This window comes from Salmo salar, chromosome ssa14, assembly GCF_905237065.1.
Source record: "Salmo salar chromosome ssa14, Ssal_v3.1, whole genome shotgun sequence".
NCBI lineage: Eukaryota > Metazoa > Chordata > Actinopteri > Salmoniformes > Salmonidae > Salmo > Salmo salar.
This window is the reverse complement of record NC_059455.1, coordinates 29,232,765-29,255,616: the sequence shown is the minus strand read 5'-3', so window position 1 is coordinate 29,255,616 and position 22,852 is coordinate 29,232,765. Positions and strand designations below refer to the sequence as shown.

The 22,852-nt window shown below is 42.4% G+C and overlaps 1 protein-coding gene across 1 annotated transcript; it reads left to right on the top strand.

Annotated features, from left to right (window-relative positions):
* Positions 1-6,211: 6,211 nt before the first annotated feature.
* mep1bb (meprin A subunit beta b) lies at positions 6,212-22,160 on the top strand. The gene is made up of 14 exons (XM_014140206.2): positions 6,212-6,425; positions 6,676-6,694; positions 6,792-6,842; positions 6,934-6,977; positions 7,208-7,286; positions 10,221-10,338; positions 13,195-13,373; positions 16,381-16,599; positions 17,354-17,506; positions 17,771-17,986; positions 18,187-18,654; positions 19,010-19,192; positions 20,968-21,127; positions 21,511-22,160. Exons 1-14 carry the CDS (start codon positions 6,354-6,356, stop codon positions 21,731-21,733), a joined length of 2,184 nt encoding a protein of 727 aa, XP_013995681.2. The 5' UTR covers positions 6,212-6,353; the 3' UTR covers positions 21,734-22,160.
* The last annotated feature ends 692 nt before the right edge of the window (positions 22,161-22,852 follow it).

Genomic DNA, 22,852 nt, shown 5'->3' with positions numbered 1-22,852 from the left:
CGGTTTCATCTCACCAGGGTTGATGGACGGATTCACGTTTATCGTTGAAGGAATGAGCGTTACACTGAGGCCTGTACTCTGGAGCGGGATCGATTTGGAGGTGGAGGGTCCGTCATGGTCTGGGGCGGTGTGTCGCAGCATCATCGGACTGAGCTTGTTGTCATTGAAGGCAATCTCAACGCTGTGTGTTACAGGGAAGACATCCTCCTCCCTCATGTGGTACCCTTCCTGCAGGCTCATCCTGACATGACCCTCCAGCATGACAATGCCACCAGCCATACTGCTCGTTCTGTGTGTGATTTCCTGCAAGACAGGAATGTCAGTGTTCTGCCATGGCCAGCGAAGAGCCCGGATTTCAAACCCATTGAGCACGTCTGGGACCTGTTGGATCAGAGGGTGAAGGCTAGGGCCATTCCCCCCAGAAATGTCCGGGAACTTGCAGGTGCCTTGGTGGAAGAGTGGGGTAACATCTCACAGCAAGAACTGGCAAATCTGGTGCAGTCCATGAGGAGGAGATGCACAGCATTACTTAATGCAGCTGGTGGCCACACCAGATACTGACTGTTACTTTTGATTTTGACCCCTCTTTGTTCAGGGACACATTATTCCATTTATGTTAGTCACATGTCTGTGGAACTTCTAAAATGTATGTCTCAGTTGTTGAATATTGTTATGTTCATACAAATATTTACATGTGAAGTTTGCTGAAAATAAATGCAGTTGACAGTGAGAGGACGTTTCTTTTTTTGCTGAGTTTAGAAGTAAAACAAAAATCTCTAAAAGATAGGGGTCAAAATTATTTTCAATAGCTTTCAATACCTACAACGGCACTGAGCCTTTTCATCAAATATTTTATGAGAATAGAGGTTTTGGCCATGCACACCAATGGTGGGTTTGGCATCGAAAAACGGAAACAAATGCAGAAAAGTACCTCATACCTACTATAAAATATGATTGTGGATCTTTGATGTTATGGAGCTATTTTTCTTTCACTGGTCCTGGGGCCTTTAAGGTCAATGGCATCATGAACGTTTCTCAGTACCAGGACATTTTAACCAAAAACCTGGTTGCCTCTGCCAGGAGTGGATCTTCCAGCGAGACAATAACCCCAAACATACAGTACCTGTCAAAAGTTTGGACACACCTACTCATTCAAGGGTTTTTCTTTATTTGGACTATTTTCTACATTGCATAATAGTAGTGAAGACATCAAAACTATGAAATAACACATATGGAATCATGTAGTAACCAAACAAGTGTTAAACAATTCAAAAATATATTTCATTTCTGAGATTCTTCCAAGTAGCCACCCTTTGCCTTAATGAAAGCTTTGCACACTCTTGGCATTCTCTAAACCAGCTTTATGAGGTAGTCACCTGGAATTCAATTCAAATAGCAGGTGTGCCTTGTTAAAAGTTAATTTGTGGAATTTATTTCCTTCTTAATGCGTTTGAGCTAATCACTTGTGTTGTGACAAGGTATTTAAAAAAAATGTATTTAACCTTTAACAAATTCTTAATTCCAAACCCTAACCCGGACGACTCCAGCACAATTGTGCGCCCCCCCTATGGGTCTCCCAATCACGGCCAGTTGCAATACAGCCTCGAATCTCCACCCAACACAGCCAGAAGAGGACTGGCCACCCATCAGAGCCTGGTTCCTCTCTAGGTTTCTTCCTGGGTTCCTGCCTTTCTAGAGAGTTTTCCTAGCCACTGTGCTTCTACATCTGCTTTGCTTGCTGTTTGGGGTTTTAGGCTGGGTTTCGGTATAGCACTTTGTGACATCGGCTGATGTAAAAAGGGCTTTATAAATTAATTTGATTGATGTACCAGGGTCTGTAAAGACGCCTAGCACTGAGATGCAGTGCCATAGACCGCTGCGCCACTTGGGAGCCCCAGGTAAGGGTGGTATACAGAAGATAGCCCTATTTGGTAAAAGACCAAGTCCATATTATGGCAAGAACAGCTCAAATAAGCAAAGAGAAACAACAATCCATCATTACTTTAAGACATGAATGTCAGTCAATCCGGAAAATGTCAAGACCTTTGAAAGTTTCTTCAAGTGCAGTCGCAAAAAACATCAAGCGCTATGATGAAACTGGCTCTCAGGAGGACCTCCACAGGAAAGGAAGATCCAGAGTTACCTCTGCTGCAGACGATAAGTTCATTAGAGTTACCAGCCTCAGAAATCGGCATTTAACTGCACCTCAGACTGCAGCCAAAATAAATGCTTCACAGAGTTCAAGTAACAGACACATCTCAACATCAGCTGTTCAGAGGAGACAGCGTGAATCAGGACTTCATGGTCGAATTGATGCAAAGAAACCACTACTAAACTGCATCAATAAGAAGAAGAAGACTTGCTTGGGCCGAGAAACACGAGCGATGGACATTAGACCGGTGGAAATCTGTCCTTTGGTCTGATTAATCAAAATTTGCGATTTTTGGTTCCAACCGTTTTGTCTTTGTGATCTCCGCATGTGTGGTTCCCACCATGAAGCATGGAGGAGGAAGGGTGATGGTGTGCGGGTGCCTTGCTGGTAAGGCACACTTAACCAGCATGGCTACCACAGAATTCTGCAGGGATGCACCATCCCATCTGGTTTGCGCTTAATGGGACTATAATTAGTTTTTCAACAGGGCATTGACCCAAACCACACCTCCAGGCTGTGTACGGGCTATTTGACCAAGAAGGAGAGTAATGGAGTGTTGCATCAGATGACCTGGCCTCCACAATCACTCGACCTCAACCCAATTGAAATGGTTTGGGAAGAGTTGGAGCGCAGAGTGAAGGAAAAGCAGCCAACAAAGGCTCAGCATATGTGGAAACTTCTTCAATACTGTTGGAAAAGCATTCCAGGTTAAGTGACTACCTCATGAAGCTGGTTGAGAGAATGCCAAGAGTGTGCAAAGCTGTAATTTAAAAAAAATTTTATTTCACCTTTATTTAACCAGGTAGGCCAGCTGAGAACAAGTTCTCATTTACAACTGCGACCTGGCCAAGATAAAGCAGTGCGACAAAAACAACAACACAAAGTTACACATGGGATAAACAAATGTACAGTCAATAACACAATAGAAAATCTGATACAGTGTGTGCAAGTGAAGTAAGGAGGTAAGGAAATAAATAGGCCATAGTGGTGAAATAATTACAATTTAGCAATATACACTGGAGTAATAGATGTGCAGATGAGGATGGGCAAGTAGAAATACTGGTGTGTAAAAGAGCAGAAAAAAAAAAAAATGTGGGGATGAGGTAGGTAGTTGGTTGGATGGGCTATTTACAGATGGGCTGTGTACAGCTGCACCGAGCGGAAAGCTGCTCTGAAAGCCGATGCTTGAAGTTAGTGAGGGAGATATATGGCTCCATCGTCAGTGATTTTTGCAATTCGTTCCAGTCATTGGCAGCAGAGAACTGGAAGGAAAGGCAGCCAAGGAGGTGTTGGCTTTGGGGATGACCAGTGAAATATACCTGCTGGGCCGCGTGCTACGGGTGGGTGTTGCTATGGTGACCAGTGAGCTACTTATAGATGACCTGGAGCCAGTGGGTTTGGCGACGAATATGTAGCGAGGACCAGCCAACGAGAGCATACAGGTCGCAATGGTGGGTAGTATATGGGGCTTTGGTGACAAAATGGATGGCACTGTGATAGACTGCATACAATTTGCTGTGTAGAGTGTTGGAGGCTAACTTGTAAATGACATCGCCGAAGTCAAGGATCGGCAGGATATTCAGTTTTACGAGGGTATGTTTGGCAGCATGAGTGAAGGAGGCTTTGTTGCGAAATAGGAAGCCTATTCTAGATAATTTTGGATTGGAGATGCTTAATATGAGTCTGGAAGGAGAGTTTACAATCTAGCCAGACACCTAGGTATTTGTAGTTGTCCACATATTCTAAGTCAGAACCGTCCAGAGTAGTGATGCTAGGTGGGTGGGCGGGTGCGGGCAGCGATCGGTTGAAGAGCATGCATTTAGTTTTACTAGCATTTACGAGCAGTTGGAGGCCACGGAAGGAGTGTTGTATGGCATTGAAGCTTGTTTGGAGGTTTATTAACACAGTGTCCAAAGAAGAGCCAGATGTATACAGAATGGTGTCGTCTGCGTAGAGTTGGATCAAAGAATCACCCGCAACAAGAGTGATATCATTGATATATACAGAGAAAAGTGGACAGTAGTGTATATATATATACATACATATATATATATATATATATACACACACACACACACACACACACACACACACACACACACACACACACACACACACACACACACACACACACACACATATATATACACTGCTCAAAAAAATAAAGGGAACACTTAAACAACACAAAGTAACTCCAAGTCAATCACACTTCTGTGAAATCAAACTGTCCACTTAGGAAGCAACACTGATTGACAATACATTTCACATGCTGTTGTGCAAACGGAATAGACAACAGGTGGAAATTATAGGGAATTAGCAAGACACCCCCAATAAAGGAGTGGTTCTGCAGGTGGGGACCACAGACCACTTCTCAGTTCCTATGCTTCCTGGCTGATGTTTTGGTCACTTTTGAATGCTGGCAGTGCTTTCACTCTAGTGGTAGCATGAGACGGAGTCTACAACCCACACAAGTGGCTCAGGTAGTGCAGCTCATCCAGGATGGCACATCAATGCGAGCTGTGGCAAAAAGGTTTGCTGTGTCTGTCAGCGTAGTGTCCAGAGCATGGAGGCGCTACCAGGAGACAGGCCGGTACATCAGGAGACATGGAGGAGGCCGTAGGAGGGCAACAACCCAGCAGCAGGACTGCTACCTCCGCCTTTGTGCAAGGAGGAGCAGGAGAAGCACTGCCAGAGCCCTGCAAAATGACCTCCAGCAGGCCACAAATGTGCATGTGTCTGCTCAAACGGTCAGAAACAGACTCCATGAGGGTGGTATGAGGGCCCGACGTCCACAGGTGGGGGTTGTGCTTACAGCCCAACACCGTGCAGGACGTTTGGCATTTGCCAGAGAACACCAAGATTGGCAAATTCGCCACTGGCGCCCTGTGCTCTTCACAGATGAAAGCAGGTTCACACTGAGCAAGTGACAGACGTGACAGAGTCTGGAGATGCCGTGGAGAACGTTCTGCTGCCTGCAACATCCTCCAGCATGACCGGTTTGGTGGTGGGTCAGTCATGGTGTGGGGTGGCATTTCTTTGGGGGGCCGCACAGCCCTCCATGTGCTCGCCAGAGGTAGCCTGACTGCCATTAGGTACCGAGATGAGATCCTCAGACCCCTTGTGAGATCATATGCTGGTGCGGTTGGCCCTGGGTTCCTCCTAATGCAAGACAATGCTAGACCTCATGTGGCTGGAGTGTGTCAGCAGTTCCTGCAAGAGGAAGGCATTGATGCTATGGACTGGCCCGCCCGTTCCCCAGACCTGAATCCAATTGAGCACATCTGTGACATCATGTCTCGCTCCATCCACCAACGCCACGTTGCACCACAAACTGTCCAGGAGTTGGCGGATGCTTTAGTCCAGGTCTGGGAGGAGATCTCTCAGGAGACCATCCGCCACCTCATCAGGAGCATGCCCAGGTGTTGTAGGGAGGTCATACAGGCACGTGGAGGCCACACACACTACTGAGCCTCATTTTGACTTGTTTTAAAGACATTACATCAAAGTTGGATCAGCCTGTAGTGTGGTTTTCCACTTTAATTTTGAGTGTGACTCCAAATCCAGACCTCCATGGGTTGAAAAATTGGATTTCCATTGATTATTTTTGTGTGATTTTGTTGCCAGCACATTCAACTATGTAAAGAAAAAAGTATTTAATAAGATTATTTCTTTCATTCAGATCTAGGATGTGTTGTTTAAGTGTTCCCTTTATTTTTTTGAGCAGTATATATATATATATATATATATATATATATATATATATATATATATATATATATAACACACACACACACACACACACACACACACACACACACATATATATATATATATTTGTATACAATTTTTATTTAAATTTGAGCGTTCAATATAGCTCTGTATTTGTATTAAGTATTTTATAGTATTTTTTTGATAATCTTTATCAAGGGGGACAATAATTCTGGACCTGACTGTACATGTGTGTATGTAGAGGTGTGTGTTTATGTGTGTGTGAAAAGGTGTGAGGACACCTCATCTGAGTTGACTGTAGGTGAATTATGACACTTTGTTTCTTGCTCTGTCAATTATTGATCTTACAATCACATGTACTTTTATCTGGTCCATTGGACTAGCTTAGCACCTTTTATAAGTCTGTCTGAGAGGCCAAGGCTACTAATTCTTAGTGTTCCACACTAAGGGATTCTTTGACTAGGGAGTAAACATGGGGAGGAGAACTACATATTTATTCATCCTCCATATTTCATGGATCTTATGTGAAAATGTCTTATCTCTGGTAAGGTTATGTTGCATTTATCTGTTTATTTATATATTGGTGAAAATTAAATACATGTCTTAAAGAAACATCAGTATAGTTTTAGTACTGGTATTGAATGGTTTTCTTTGTTATTGAGATACTGTAATATGATTTATATTGACCTAATTTGCATATTCATTTCAAATTAGTATAATGCCTAATTTGCATTGTTACAATGGTCACTCACTTTCTCTACACACTGGTACATTTTCCCTCTGTTGCTTGTCAGCCTACACCAAGAGTTTTAGGCAAGTGGAGTTTCTTATTTTCTTTTCAATATTTGAAATTGAATGTCACCTATTCAAAGCTGTCATTTACTGTATGTCCTTTACATTTATTCTACAGAATACGATGTGGATGGTGGAAGGGACATGGACATCTTTGATATCAATGAAGGTTTGTCAGTTAGGATGTTACTTAATATTGTTTCTAATACCTCAATGGGAGTTTCATAGCAAAGTGCTGTGTGTGTGCTTGGTCCTAACAGAGGCTGGGTTAAACCTGGTGGAGGGGGATATTGAGCTTGATGAGGTGAGTTAATAAGTACTTCTGCTGGTCTTCACTTTAACAATGACATGTTATATCAAGCATAGAAATAGAAAGACAAGAATGGGGAAGTTCCATTGATTGAAGACCACAGCAAGTTAACAGCACCCTTATGGGCTTGGGCAATTATATTTCTATGATATCAGCTGACTGCCCAGGCTTAACAGAACTAAATTATTTCTTTTTTTGTCAAATGTAATCTACGGCTGACTCAGAAACAAGGCCGGAATTCTATAATAGGGGATCAATACAGATGGCCAAAGACTGTTCCCTACTACTTTGAGGATGACTTGGGTAAGACCATATATGTAGATACAATATAATACATAGAGCGCATTCGGAAAGTATTCAGACCCCTTGACGTTACAGCCTTATTCTAAAATTGATGAAATTACTTTTTTCCCCTCATCAATCTACACACAATACCCCATAATGACAAAGCGAAAACATGTTCTTAGAATTTTTTGCAAAGGTATAAAAAATTACAAAACAGAAATACCTTATTTACGTAAGTATTCAGACCCTTTTCTACGAGACACTATATTGAGCTCAGGTGCATCCTGTTTCCATTGATCATTCTTGAGATGCTTCTACAACTTGATTGGAGTCCACCTGTGCTAAATTCAATTGATTGGACATGATTTGGAAAGACACACACCTGTCTATATAAGGTCCCACAGTTGACAGTGCAAGTCAGAGCAAAAACCAAGCCATGAGGTCAAAGGAATTGTCCGTAGAGTGCCGAGGCAGGATTGTTTCGAGGCACAAGGGTACCAAAAAAATTCTGCAGCATTGAAGTTCCCCAAGAACACAGTGGCCTCCATCATTCTTAAATGATATAAGTTTGGAACCACCAAGAACTCTTCCCGGCCAAACTGAACAATCGGAGGAGAAGGGCCTTGGTCCGGGAGGTGACCAAGAACCCGATGGTCACTCTGACAGAGCTCCTGAGTTCCTCTGTGGAGTTGGGAGAATCTTCCAGAAGGACAACAAACTCTGTAGCACTCCACCAATAAGGCCTTTATGGTAGGGTGGCCAGACAGAAGCCTCTCCTCACTAAAAGGTACATGACAGCCTGCTTGGAGTTTGCCAAAAGGCACCTAAAGGACTCTCAGACCATGAAAAACAAGATTCTCTGGTCTGATGAAACCAAGATTGAACTCTTTGCCCTGAATGCCAAGTGTCACATTTGGAGGAAATCTGGCACCATCCCTAAGGTGATGCATGGTGCTGGCAGCATCAAGATGTGGGGATGTTTTTCTGCGGCAGGGACTGGGAGACTAGTCAGGATCAAGCGAAAGATGAAATAAGCAAAGTACAGAGAGTTCCTTGATGAAAACCTGCTCCAGAGCGCTCAGGACCTCAGACTGGGGCGAAGATTCACCTTCCAACAGGACAACAACCCTAAGCACACAGCCAAGACAATGCAGGAGTGGTTTCAGGACAAGTCTCTGAATGTCCTTGAGTGGCCCAGCCAGAGCCCGGACTTGAACCCGATCTAACATCTCTGGAGAGACATGAAAATAGCTGTGCAGCGACTCTCTCCATCCAACCTGACAGAGCTTGAGAGGATCTGCAGAGAAGAATGGGAGAAACTCTCCAAGTACAGGTGTGCCAAGCTTGTAGCGTCATGCCCAAGAAGCCTCAAGGCTGTAATTGCTGCTAAAGGTGTTTCAACCAAGTACTGAGTAAAGGATCTGAATACTTATGTAAATGTGATATTTCAGATTTACATTTATAATACATTTCCAAAATAAGTACAACTAACTGTTTTTGCTTTGTTATTACGGGGTATTGTGTATAGATTGATAAGGCGGAAAAAAACGATTTAATCAATTTTAGAATAAGGCTGTAACGTAGGGGTCTGAATACTTTCCGAATGCACTGTACATCTACACTGAACAAAAATATAAACACATAACTTACAGTGTTGCTCCCATGTTTCATGACCTGAAATAAAAGATCCCAGAAATGTTGCATATAAACCTTATTTCTCTCAAATTTTGTGCACAAATTTGTTTACATCCCTGTTAGTGAGTATTTCTCCTTTGCCAAGATAATCCATACACCTGACAGGTGTGGCATATCAAAAAGCTGATTAAACAGCCTGATCATCACAGAGGTGCACCTCGTGCTGGAGACAACAAAAGGTCACTCTAAAATGTGAAGTTTTATCCTACATGACAATGCCACAGATAACTCAAGTTTTGAGGGAGCGTGCAATTGGCATGCTGACTGCAGGAATGTCCACCAGAGCTGTTGCCAGAGAATTTAATTTTAATTTCTTTACCATAAGCCGCCTCCAACGTCGTTTTGGAGAATTTGAAAGTACGTCCAACCGGCCTCACAACCACAGACCACTTGTATGGCGTTGTGTGGGCGAGCGGTTTGCTGATGTCAATGTTGTGAACAGAGTGTCCCATGGTGGTGGTGGGGTTATGATATAGGCAGTTATTAGCTACAGACAACAAACACAATTGCATTTTATCAATGGCAATATGAATACACAGAGATACTGTGATGAGATCCTGAGGGGACATTGTTATGCCATTCATCTGCCGCCATTACCTCATGTTTCAGCATGATAATGCATGGCTCCATGTCGCAAGGATCTGTACACAATTCCTGGAAGCTGAAAATGTCCCAGTTCTTCCATGGCCTGCATACTCACTAGACATGTCACCCATTGAGCATGTTTGTGATGCGCTGGATCGATGTGCACTCGGAAAGCATGTCCCAGTTCCCGCCAATATCCAGCAACTTCGCACAGCTATTGAAGAGGAGTGGGAGAACATTCCACAGAACACAATAAACAACCTGATCAACTCTGTGCGAAAGAGATGTGTTGCGCTGCAGATACTGACTGGTTCTGATCCACACCACTACCTTTTTTAAGGTATCTATGACCAACAGATGCATATCTGTCTTCCCAGTCATGTGAAATCCATAGGTTAGTAAATGTTTTCAATTGACTGATTTCTTTATATGAACTGTAACTCAGTAAAATCTTTGAGATTGTTGTGTTTATATTTTTGCTTAGTATAATACACATTCACTTTCTGAGACATGTTTTTGGTTCTAAAGGTTGACCATTTATGAGGGGCAATACATGAATTTACGCAATGATACTATTTTATGGTCCATTGCTCGAAATAGGCCATGTGGCGTAGTCTTCAATTGAATGTGTAATTTCATGGTTACAAGACATATCTTCTATTCACACCACAGAGATCAATGCAAAAGGTGTTATCCTGAAGGCCTTTGAACAGTACCGGTTGAAGACCTGTATCGACTTCAACCCTTGGGAGGGAGAGCAGAACTACATTTCCATTTTCAAAGGAAGCGGGTACTGTAAGCTGTTATGGACTGCTCTATTTTTATGTTGATTTATAATGCTTCTACATTGTGTTTTCAAGATACTGAACATACATGACTGCATAAAATATAAATACAGTACCAGTCTAAAGTTTGGACACTTACTTATTCAAGGGTTTTTCTTTATTTTTACTATGTTGTAGAATAATAGTGAAGACATCAAAACTATGAAATAACACATATGGAATCATGTAGTAACCAAATGTGTTAAACAATTCAAAATATATTTTATATTTGAGATTCTTCAAAGTAGCCCCCTTTGCCTTGATGACAGCTTTGCACACTCTTGGAATACTCTCAACCAGCTTCACTTGGAATGCTTTTCAAACAGTCTTGAAAGAGTTCCCACATAAAAAAAGAGGTCCTTCAAAAAGAAAAAGAGTTCCTTCACTCTGCGCTCCAACTCATCCCAAACCATTTCAATTGGGTTGTGGTTGGATGATTGTGGAGGCCAGGTCATCTGATGCAGCACTCCATCACTCTCCTTGGTCAAATAGCCCTTACACAGCCTGGAGGTGTGGTTTGGGTCATTGTCCTGTTGAAAAACAAATAATAGTCCCACTAAGCACAAACCAGTTGGAATGGTGTATCACTGCAGAATGATGTGGTTGCCATGATGGTTAAGTGTGCCTTGAATTCTAAATAAATCACTGATAGTGATTTGGAATCAAAAATCTAAAATTTGGACTCATCAGACCAAAGGACAGATTTCCACCGGTCTAATATCCATTGCTCGTGTTTCTTAGCCCAAGCAAGTCTCTTCTTCTTATTGGTGTCCTTTAGTAGTGGTTTCTTTGCAGGAATTAGACCACGAAGGCCTGATTCACACAGTCTCCTCTGAAAGTTGATGTTGAGATGTGTCTGTTATTTGAAATCTGTGAAGCATTTATTTGAGCTGCAATCTGAGCTACAGTTAATTCTAATGAGGTTATCCTCTGCAGCAGAGATAACTCTGGGTCTTTCCTGTGGCAGACCTTATGAGAGCTTTCATCATAGCGCTTGATGGTTTTTGCGACTGCACTTGAAGAAAATGTCAAAGTTCTTGACATTTTCCGGATTGACTGACCTTCATGTCTTAAAGTAATGATGAACTGTTGTTTCTCTTTGCTTATTTGAGCAGTTTTTGCCATAATACGGACTTGGTCTTTTACCAAATAGGGCTATCTTCTGTATACCAGCCCTACCTTGTCACAACACAACTGATTGGCTCAAATGCATTAAGAAGGAAATAAATTCCACAAATGAACTTTTAACAAGTTACACCTGTTAATTGAAATGCATTCCAGGTGACTACCTCCTAAAGCTGATTGAGAGCATGCCAAGAGTGTGCAAAGCTGTCATCAAGGCAAAGGGTGGCTACTTTGAAGAATCTCAAATATAAAATATATTTTGAATTGTTTAACACTTTTTTGGTTACTACATGATTCCATATGTGTTATTTCATAGTTTTGATGGCTTCACTATTATTATACAATGTAGAAAATAGTAAAAATAAAGAAAAACCCTTGAATGACTGGTACTGTGTATATATACACTACCGTTCAAAAGTTTGGGGTCACGTAGAAATGTCCTTGTTTTTTAAAGAAAAGCATATTTTTTGTCTATTGAAATAACATCAAATTGATCAGAAATACAGTGTAGACATTGTTAATGTTGTAAATGACTATGACTGAGAAACAGACGCCTCGCAAGTCCTCAACTGGCAGCTTCATTAAATAGTACCCGCAAAACACCAGTCTCAACGTCAACAGTGAAGAGGCGACTCCGGGATGCTGGCCTTCTAGGCAGAGTTCCTCTATTCAGTGTCTGTGTTCTTTTGCCCATTAATCTTTTTATTGGCCAGTCTGAGATATGGCTTTTTCTTTGCAACTCTGCATAGAAGGCCAGCATCCCGGAGTTGCCTCTTCACTGTTGATGTTGAGACTGGTGTTTTGCGGGTACTATTTAAAGAAGCTGCCAGTTGAGGACTTGTGAGGGGTCTGTTTCTCAAACTAGACACCCTAATGTACTTGTCCTCTTGCTCAGTTGTGCACCGGGGCCTCCCACTCCTCTTTATATTCTGGTTAGTGCTAGTCTGCTCTGTTCTGTGTTGAACTATACTAATGACAAAATGTGTGAATGTTTGCTGAAAGGTCTCTGTGTTACAAATACCTGGGTCCAACATTTTTTTACAATGTATTAAAACGTTGTACGTGATCTTCAGTTTCTCTGAAATTTCTCCCATGGAATAGCCTTAATTTCTCAGAACAAGAATAGACTGACGAGTTTCGGAAGAAAGGGCTTTGTTTCTGGCCATTTTGTGCCTGTAGTTGAACCCACAAATGCCGATGCTCCAGATACTAAACTAGTCTAAAGAAGGCCAGTTCTATTGCTTCTTTAATGAGAACAACAGTTTTCAGCTGTGCTAACATAATTGCAAAAGGTTTTTCTAATGATCAATTAGCCTTTTAAAATGATAAATTTGGATTTGCTAACACAATGTGCCATTGGAACACAGGAGCGATGGTTGCTGATAATGGGCCTCTGTACGCCTATATACATATTCCATTAAAAATCTTTAGTTTACAGCCACAATGGTCATTTACAACACTAACAATGTCTACACTGTATTTCTGATCAATTTTATGTTATTTTAATGGACAAAAAATTTTTTTTTTTTTTTCCAAGAACAAGGACATTTCTAAGTGATCCCAAACTTTTGAACAATAGTGTATATATTTTATTTTGGAAGGATGTTCCCATGGAAATAAAAGTTAGGCTGTAGTATAGCCTTTGAGTTTGTAATATATTAACACTCAACAATGTTTTCTGGTTGTCTCTTTTTCAGCTGTTTCTCATCTGTGGGTAACCAACATGTGGGAAAACAGAGGTTGTCCATCGGGACCAATTGTGACCGCATTGCGACCATCGAACACGAATTCCTCCATGCGCTGGGTTTCTGGCATGAGCAGTCACGGTCGGACCGCGATGACTACGTCACCATCCTGTGGGACCACATCTCTGAGGGTACTGAACCTCTAAATACAGTGAGGGAAAAAAGTATTTGATCTCCTGCTGATTTTGGACATTTGCCCACTGACAAATAAATGATCAGTCTATAATTTTAATGGTAAGTTTATTTGAACAGTGAGAGACAGAATAACAACAACAAAAAATCCAGAAAAACGCATGTCAAAAATGTTATAAATTGATTTGCATTTTAATGAGAGAAATAAGTATTTGACCCCTCTGCAAAACATGACTTAGTACTTGGTGGCAAAACCCTTGTTGGCAATCACAGAGGTCAGACGTTTCTTGTATTTGGCCACCAGGTCTGGACACATCTCAGGAGGGATTTTGTCCCACTCCTCTTTGCAGATCTTCTCCAAGTCATTAAGGTTTCGAGGCTGACGTTTGGCAACTCGAACCTTCAGCTCCCTCCGCAGATTTTCTATGGGATTATGGTCTGGAGACTGGCTAGGCCACTCCAGGACCTTAATGTGCTTCTTCTTGAGCCACTCCTTTGTTGCCTTGGACGTGTGTTTTGGGTCATTGTCATGCTGGAATACCCATCCACGACCCATTTTCAATGCCCTGGCCGAGGGAAGGAGGTTCTCACCCAAGATTTGACGGTACATGGCCCCGTCCATCGTCCCTTTGATGCGGTGAAGTTGTCCTGTCCCCTTAGCAGAAAAAGACCCCCAAAGCATAATGTTTCCACCTCCATGTTTGACGGTGGGGATGGTGTTCTTGGGGTCATAGGCAGCATTCCTCCTCCTCCAAACACGGCGAGTTGAGTTGATGCCAAAGAGCTCCATTTTGGTCTCATCTGACCACAACACCTTCACCCAGTTGTCCTCTGAATCATTCAGATGTTCATTGGCAAACTTCCGACGGGCATGTATATGTGCTTTCTTGAGCAGGGGGACCTTGCGGGCGCTGCAGGATTTCAGCCCTTCATGGCGTAATGTGTTACCAATTGTTTTCTTGGTGACTATGGTCCCAGCTGCCTTGAAATCATTGACAAGATCCTCCCGTGTAGTTCTGGGCTAATTCCTCACCGTTCTCATGATCATTGCAACTCCACGAGGTGAGATCTTGCATGGAGCCCCAGGCCGAGGGAGATTGACAGTTCTTTTGTGTTTCTTCCATTTGCGAATAATTGCACCAACTGTTGTCACCTTCTCACCAAGCTGCTTGGCGATGGTCTTGTAGCCCATTCCAGCCTTGTGTAGGTCTACAATCTTGTCCCTGACATCCTTGGAGAGCTCTTTGGTCTTGGCCATGGTGGAGAGTTTGGAATCTGATTGATTGATTGCTTCTGTGGACAGGTGTCTTTTTTACAGGTAACAAGCTGAGATTAGGAGCACTCCCTTTAAGAGTGTGCTCCTAATCTCAGCTCGTTACCTGTATAAAAGACACCTGGGAGCCAGAAATCTTTCTGATTGAGAGGGGGTCAAATACTTATTTCCCTCATTAAAATGTAAATCAATTTATAACATTTTTGACATGCGTTTTTCTGGATTTGTTTGTTGTTATTCTGTCTCTCACTGTTCAAATAAACCTACCATTAAAATTATAGACTGATCATTTCTTTGTCAGTGGGCAAACGTACAAAATCAGCAGGGGATCAAATACTTTTTTCCCTCACTGTATATGGTAACCCTAACCATAATGCTTACCTCTAACCCGAAAATGTAGGGGTTAGGGTTATGGCTAATGTTAGGGTTGTACCAGGTAAGAGCTGTCAAATACACAAGCAGCTCCCGGCATTATACCTAAAGCGGACATTGCCATTGGCTGCACGAAGTTGCATTAAGAGAGCCATGCAGCCTTGATTACAAGTTCGACTGTAATGTGAGATGTAATCTATACCTTGATTGTTTAGTTAAATGTTTTTTGATTTGAATGTCATTATTTCTATATAGCCTATACTTTCTCGTTCTGAACTTCTGATGCAAGTGGGACGGGTGTGGCTTCGTGACAATAACCACACGAGCAACAGCTCTAATTTGACAGCTCTAACACAGTTACACCAGCTATGCAGGTGTCGGATATTGCCGATTAACTCTTGATCTGATTGAATCTAGGCTATTCCCACTGGGTAAAAATGGGTTTAATCAACATTGTTTCCACGTCATGATGTTGAATCAATGTGGAAAACTGATTGAATTTGCAAAAAGTCATCAACGTAAGTTTATTTTTTTAACCCAAATCCAATGACATAGGGATTTCACGTTAGTTGAAAATTCAACCAAATGTAAATCAAAACTAGACATTGAGCTGAGGTCTGTTCCCAGTGGGTTGTTTCTTACTGTACATGCCTGCATGTATTTGTCATCAGAAACATGGTGATTGGATTTCTCAGAATAACATATCCTCTAATCGTCTGGACAAACAGTAATGTGTTTTCTTCCCACATGCATATTACAATATGTCAACATGACAACCAAAAGTCAGATTAGCGTTAGCCTGACCAAACAGGCCCACCCACAGTGTACACTAGTTGTTCATTAATCTTGACCTTTCCCAAGAGCTATAAGCTATGTGATCAGGACAAACAAATGTCTTATTGCGCTGATCGACTGCCTAATCCTCTCAAACAGGCAAAGGGCACCATATAAGCATCAACGGAAATTTAAAGTGAAATTTGAGATTAGTGCATGGTCTAAGTCATTGATATCAAGTCATTAATTTCATGTAATTGAAGGTGAAAGAGCAGCGACATGATTCTTAAGATTCCAATCAGCATCTTGTCATCCACATGATCCCTACCCCTATAGATCTGCCATTGGAGACATTCTTTGTCTTGCTAACATTTTGGGGTTGAAGGCTTATTACACTACATGTCAACTCTGTCAATTCAGGAGACGAATTGAAATTCCAAGGCTAGATTTGAAGAAGTGAGTAAACTGGCTGATTTGAGCCCTCCAACCCGGCTGAACTCTCTCTCTCCCTCACTCCCCCCCACCGTCTCTCTCTCACTCCCCCCCCCACCGTCTCTCTCTCACTCCCCCCCTCCCTCAATCTCCAGGTAAGGAACACAACTTCAACACGTACAATGACACCACGTCCAGTTCTCTGGGTGTCCCCTACGACTACGGTTCCATGATGCACTACAGTAAGACTGCGTTCAGGAACGGTACCGAGCCCACAATCGTCACCAAGATCCCCGCCTTCGCTGACGTCATCGGTCAGCGCATGGAGTTCAGTGATAATGACCTGCTCAAGCTACGGCGCCTCTACAACTGTAGTAAGACTCAGTCACTTTAGGCCTCTACAACTGTAGTAAGACACAGGCACATTATGCTCTACAACTGCAGTACGACTCAGTCACTTAAGGCTCTACAACTGCAGTACGACTCAGTCACTTAAGGCTCTACAACTGCAGTAAGGCACAGGCAAATTAGAATGTTCAGCTGCAGTAAGACTCAGGCTCAGCTGCAGTAAGACTCAGGCACATTAGGCTTCTACAACTGCAGTAAGACTTAGTCACTTAAGGCTCTGCAACTGTCGTAAGACATAGGAACATTAGGCTGTACAACTGCAGTAAGACTCAGGCCATGTTCAAGAGCATCAGTTTGCTCAGTCAGTGATCAACGACTGTCTGAGCAGACTGACTGATCTACCAAGTAAGTAGTAAGACATACTCACATTGACCTGCTGCTCTACCGATTTATTTGATGGAGGCTGTAATTCAGTCAAACCCACAGTGCAGGAGACTTCCTTTGCTGGAATGTCACATTTGTGCTATAAAACGGATATATATATATATATTTGAATTACAGTGATTAGTTAGGTGATATGTTCAAAGCAAAACTCTGGTTGATTTTAATGAAAGGAGGTCTTTTGGAAAAACAGAAACGGCAGGATCTTTCTGCAGTGGTTGGGTACATGGTACTACATGGGTACATGGTAAACCTAGATAAAAACGTTTACAGCAGGTCAAAGTTTTTCTATGATTGCTGTTCAGCTGATGGCGATTGTATATGTGTCCTTTGATCCAGCACGCTCCTCCACTTTCCTGGACACCTGCGACTTTGAGAGGGAGAACATCTGTGGTATGATCCAGGGGCCGGGGAACCAGGCAGAATGGACCAGGGTGACCCAGGCGCCCGGCGGGCCCAACACGGACTACTCCAACATGGGCAAATGCACCGGTGAGCACCCCCTCAGTACACACCAACCACAAAACAACACTATCAACCTCCCATCCTCAGTACCTGACAGGGCAGATCACTATCAGCTCTATTCTTATCTTACAGTCCAAAGGGTGATCAAAGGTCCAGTTACAAATAAGACCTAGAGTTGTCCCTGACTATGTTACCTGGTTAGTAAAACTCTGAGCCCTAGTTATAGGCTAAAGTTATAGGCTGACCCTAATAATCCAATGGAAAATGTATACTGATGTCCGTTGTTCACAGGCTCAGGCTACTTCATGCACTTGAGCACTGCCACAGGCAAACCAGCAGACACAGCCAGGCTGGAGAGCAGACTGCTCTACCCCAAGAGAGGCTACCAGTGCCTGCAGTTCTTCCTCTACAACGGTGGTGGTGCCAACGATCAGCTGGTGATCCTTGTCCGAGAGTACGATGAAGCCCACCCCAACGGGACCCTGCGTGTTATTCAGCCCATAGTTGGTAACATCTCTAACATATTGTCTCTAACATAGCTAACATCAACCTATAGACATTCAAATGATCTGTTATTAGTTTAGACCCATCATATTGTTTTTTTCTTAACTTGTATAATGTGTATAACATATGATATACTGTAAATTCTACACAACAATATTTTCTTTACTGTAATTATAAACTTAATGGTTTCCTCTTTCTCCCAGCACCACCTCAAGACCTATGGCACCTGCACCACGTGAGCCTGAACGTGGCCAAGAAGTTCCGGGTGGTGTTCGAGGGCATCAAGGGTGACGCCCCATCCACAGGTGGTCTCTCCCTGGACGACATCAACCTCTCCGAGACTACCTGCCCCGACCACGTGTGGCGGGTGAAGAACTTCAGCCACATCATGGAGACCACTCCTAACGACAAACCCATCTACAGCCCCCCATTCAAGTCCAGAGAGGGCTACACCTTCCAGATGGGGCTCTACCCCAGTGGGAAGGAGGGCTTCCCAGGGGAGCTTTCTGCCTACGCCCACCTGGTGACCATGACCGGTGACACGGAGGTGCGGAAGTGGCCGTGCCCGTGGAAACAGATGACCATGATGCTGTTCGACCAGAACCCAGACATCATGAGGCGTATGAACAACCAGCGCAGTGTCACCACCGATCCTACTAAGAAACTCAGTGGTCAGTCCAGGTCCAGTATTCATTAAGCATCTTAGAGTGGGAGTGTTGATCTAGGATCAGGTTCCCCCTATCCATGTCATCTTTTTCATTATTATCTGAAAGGCTAAACTGATCCTAGGTCAGTACCCTTCTGAAATGCCTAATTAATATGGACCAAGACAAGTGCAGAACGATTTGAAACCCAGGGATTTACTTTAACATATGGAGTTAAATTCCATTGTCTAATTAATGGAATTAACATTCTTTTCGAAGATGTTCCACCTGGTTTTGCATTGACTTAAAGTAGTAGTCTTCTTATTTCATAGATGAAGTCATGTAGAGTATATTGAGAAAGATCTGTGTTTTTACCTTTCAGAGACTTCAGAGCTGTTCTTCTGGGATGACCCTCGTAAGGTGGGCGTTGAAGTGTCAGAGGCGGACGGGACCAAATATTTTCGGGGGCCGGGTGCCGGGACCACCACGTACCTCACCCATGGCAGGGCCAAGAGCAGGGACTTCATCAAGGGGGGAGATGCCATCTTCCTGCTTACCATGGAGGGTAAGAAGTTCTGAAACGTTACCCTGGTCCCAGATTTGTTCGTGCTGTATTGCCAACTCCTATGTTCAGTCATGACAAAAGTTAGCCTGGTTCCAGATCTGTTTGGTCATTGTCAGTGGTGTAAGTAAAAATACTTGAAAATAATACAAGTATTTTTGGGGGGTATCTGTACAACTTTTTTTATTTCTACTTTTACTTTTGATACTTAAGTATATTTTAGTAATTACATTTACTTTTGATACATAAGTATATTTAAAACCAAGTACTTTTAGACTTTTACTTAAGTAGTATTTTACTGGGTGACTCACTTTTACTTGAGTCATTTTCTATTAAGGTATCTTTACTTTTACTGAAGTATGAAAATTAGGTACTTTTTCCACCAATGGTCATTGTTGCGTTTGACACAATCACACACAGATCTGGGACCAGGCTACTGAAAATACCTTTTTAGCAAAAACATGCTAAAAGCATTCTCTACATTCTCTGAAAGCATGATAGATTGTCTCTCTGTTTTGCATAACCATGTTCAAATATACTCATCTGTATGATCCCACCAGTGGAGGCTGCTGAGGGGAGGACGGCTCATAATAATGGCTGGAACTGAGCGAATGGAATGGCATTAAACCATGTGTTTGATGTTTTGATAGAATTCCACTCATTCCTCTACAGCCATAACCACAAGCCAGTCCTCCCCAATTAAGGTGTCACCAACCTCCTGTGGATCCACCATCATATCCCATTAAAGCCTAGATTCAATCAGATCAAGTGTTAACTTGCGATAGCCGACACCCGCAAGTTGGCGTTTCGGCGGTGTCAGAAGTGTTACTGCGTTAGAGCTGCTGCTCGTGTGGTCATTGTCACAAAGCCACTTGTCCCACTCGCGTTAGAAATTCTGAATAAGATAGTGTAGGCTATATAGAAATAATGACACTCAAGTTGAAAATCATTAAACAAAATAAAGAGGATTTCTATCAGCCAATCAATGTTTAGATAACATCTCACATTCTATTGTGAACTTGTAAATAAGGCTGCATGGGATTTCTCTTAATGCTACTCTGTGCAGCCAATGGCAATGTCCACTTTAGGTATAATGCCAGGAGCCACAGCGGTCCACAGCAGTTCCACCTCCGACACCGCCAAAACAACCGCTATGCAGTGGGTCAGCTAACCTTTACACTGCCTTGTTGATTATCATCACACTCATTCAAAAAAATTCCACCTATTTAAAGGTTGGCTTTGGGCAAAAATGCAAAAATAATGTCTTTAAACTATATAACTGATCAATCCACCATCACACCAGGGAATTTAATGCTTAAATCCTCAAATATATGAATAAGATATTTGGCTACAGAAGTGCCATTCTTACCAACCTCTACAGCTTTCATCCAAAAACATATCCTTTGAAATGATGTCAACACATACTGGAGGAGTTACTGGCTAGCTACAGTGGCTAGCTTAGCTAACGAACTAGCTACGCTGGTCACAGTGCGCATGACCAGAATGACACCGACGAACCACCAAAGGAACACCTCATTTCTGTTTGAAAATTGAGAAAAGAGTGGTGTTGTACTGTTATTCGTGGCCTCGACTGTGATGTCCACATCACGTGATTTATTACCAATTCACACCCATTCACCATTTCTATAATCAATCATGCTATCCCATCCCAGTGTCCGTAGGCCAACATTAATTTCGATGTTAGTACTATGTGTACTGTACCTCCTCATCTCATTCTCATTGCATACATTCCCCCTCCCCCCTATCTCTGTCTTCAGATGTGTCGCATCTTACGGTGACCCAGCCCGTACCCTCCTCCACATTGCCACCAGTCACCACGGTTACCACCGCCATATTGCCACCTACTAACCCCTGCACTAAGGTCACATGTGGGAATGAGGGAGTCTGTGTGGTGGATGCTGGAAATGCTCTTTGCAGGTGAGGACACTTTATTATCGAGGCTTGTCGCTTACACAATACAATGGTCTGAAATTCAGTCATCCATACTGAATTCTCTTTCGCTCGGTTCTTCTCTCTGCATTGATAACCACAGCTTGATTCTCTCCTCCTTTTATTATCTTGCTCCAGCTGTGTAGATACAAATGATTCCCTCTGTTTCCTCAGAATGCTCAGTCTTACCCTTTACACACAGCCCAGCAGGCAAAACTGGTTGTATAATATCATTACAACCAGTGTTGTCTGTGTATTGACTCCCACTTTCTCCCGCTCTATATAGGTGTGCCGTGTTAGAGCTCTTTGTCTCTCCCTATCCAGATGTGCAGTGGGTAGATTGGTGACTCTCTGTCTCGGTCCCTCTCTAGGTGTGCAGTTGGTGACGACTGGTGGTACTATGGAGAGAGTTGTCAGTATCAGGGTTCCACCCAGGACACGATGACCACAGCGCTTATAGCCTCTTTCTCTGTGCTGGGTGGCATGTTGGTGGTGACTGCAGTCAGTGTGGTGTGTGTGAAGAGGAAAAACAAGAACAGCGGAGGTGGAGACAGGGGCATCACCATGTCCAATGTCACCGTCACAGGAATGTAATGTTTTTTCCCTGCCAGAACCAAAACAATTAATGGCCAGCATTAAGTAGATGAAGAAGTTAACTGCAAAAACTACAACTCCTTCAAATATAACATTACAAAAGATCTACTGGAAATTTCACTTAAATGTCTCATCCCAATAATTATCTGCCTATCAGCCATGTATTTTGATCAGCCTGTTCATTTTACATGATTTGTAGTTTCTTTGTGTATGTAAATCTCCAATTATTTGTTTATCTATCTTAAATCAGATTACTTTTCTTGTGTTAAATGTTTATTTAATTTATGTTTAAAAACTTGGGAGGGGGAAGTGCTCTACAAGCCTTTTTTTTTTACCTCTCCCGCACAGGTTATTTTCATTTACCTTAAAACATCCCATTGTTTTGTATTTTCTTGTGTGCAAATAAAAGAAAATCATAAATATGCTATGAAGTGTACGTTACGTACAGTATTGTTCAGGGCATATGCTACATTAGTGTTGCTGTCATGTCATTTTCATCATATCAGACCCTTAATAGTTTTAAATGGAGATAATTATATCTGAAATGTTTATTTTTCTTTAGTTGCAGTCATGGAATGAAGGCATTAGGGGCATAACTATAATAAGTGGTTCTAGAGTTAGTCTGTTAAGAAATGAATGAGATGCTAATATAAACATTTTACAATATCGACCTCTTCTGGTCATAAGGTGCACATACACCTGTGTGAGTTTCAAATTAGGGCTCTATTCAATAAGTAGCACTGAAGTTATGTGCTGTAGCCCGATTGACATTTAGAGTCAATGTTCCCACGTTAGCAGACACGGCCTTCATGGTAAATGCTACACATGTCAGCTCAATTGGAAATTACCTTTCAATTTCAAGCGTGCTATAGAGCCGAACTTCAGCTATACAGATTGAATAGAGCCGTTAATCAAACTAGAGCTATAGTATGACAGGTGCAACAATAGAGATTATTATCCTGCATTTCTGGATAACAGTCATGTAAACATGGTACATTAAATTGTATTGTAAAGTCTAATTGAATGCTATCAGCTATACTTCTGGCTGTTTTTTGGTTTATATTAACTTAAAATTGTATGACCTTTGCAGTTGCATCAGCAAAATACAAGAGGACCATA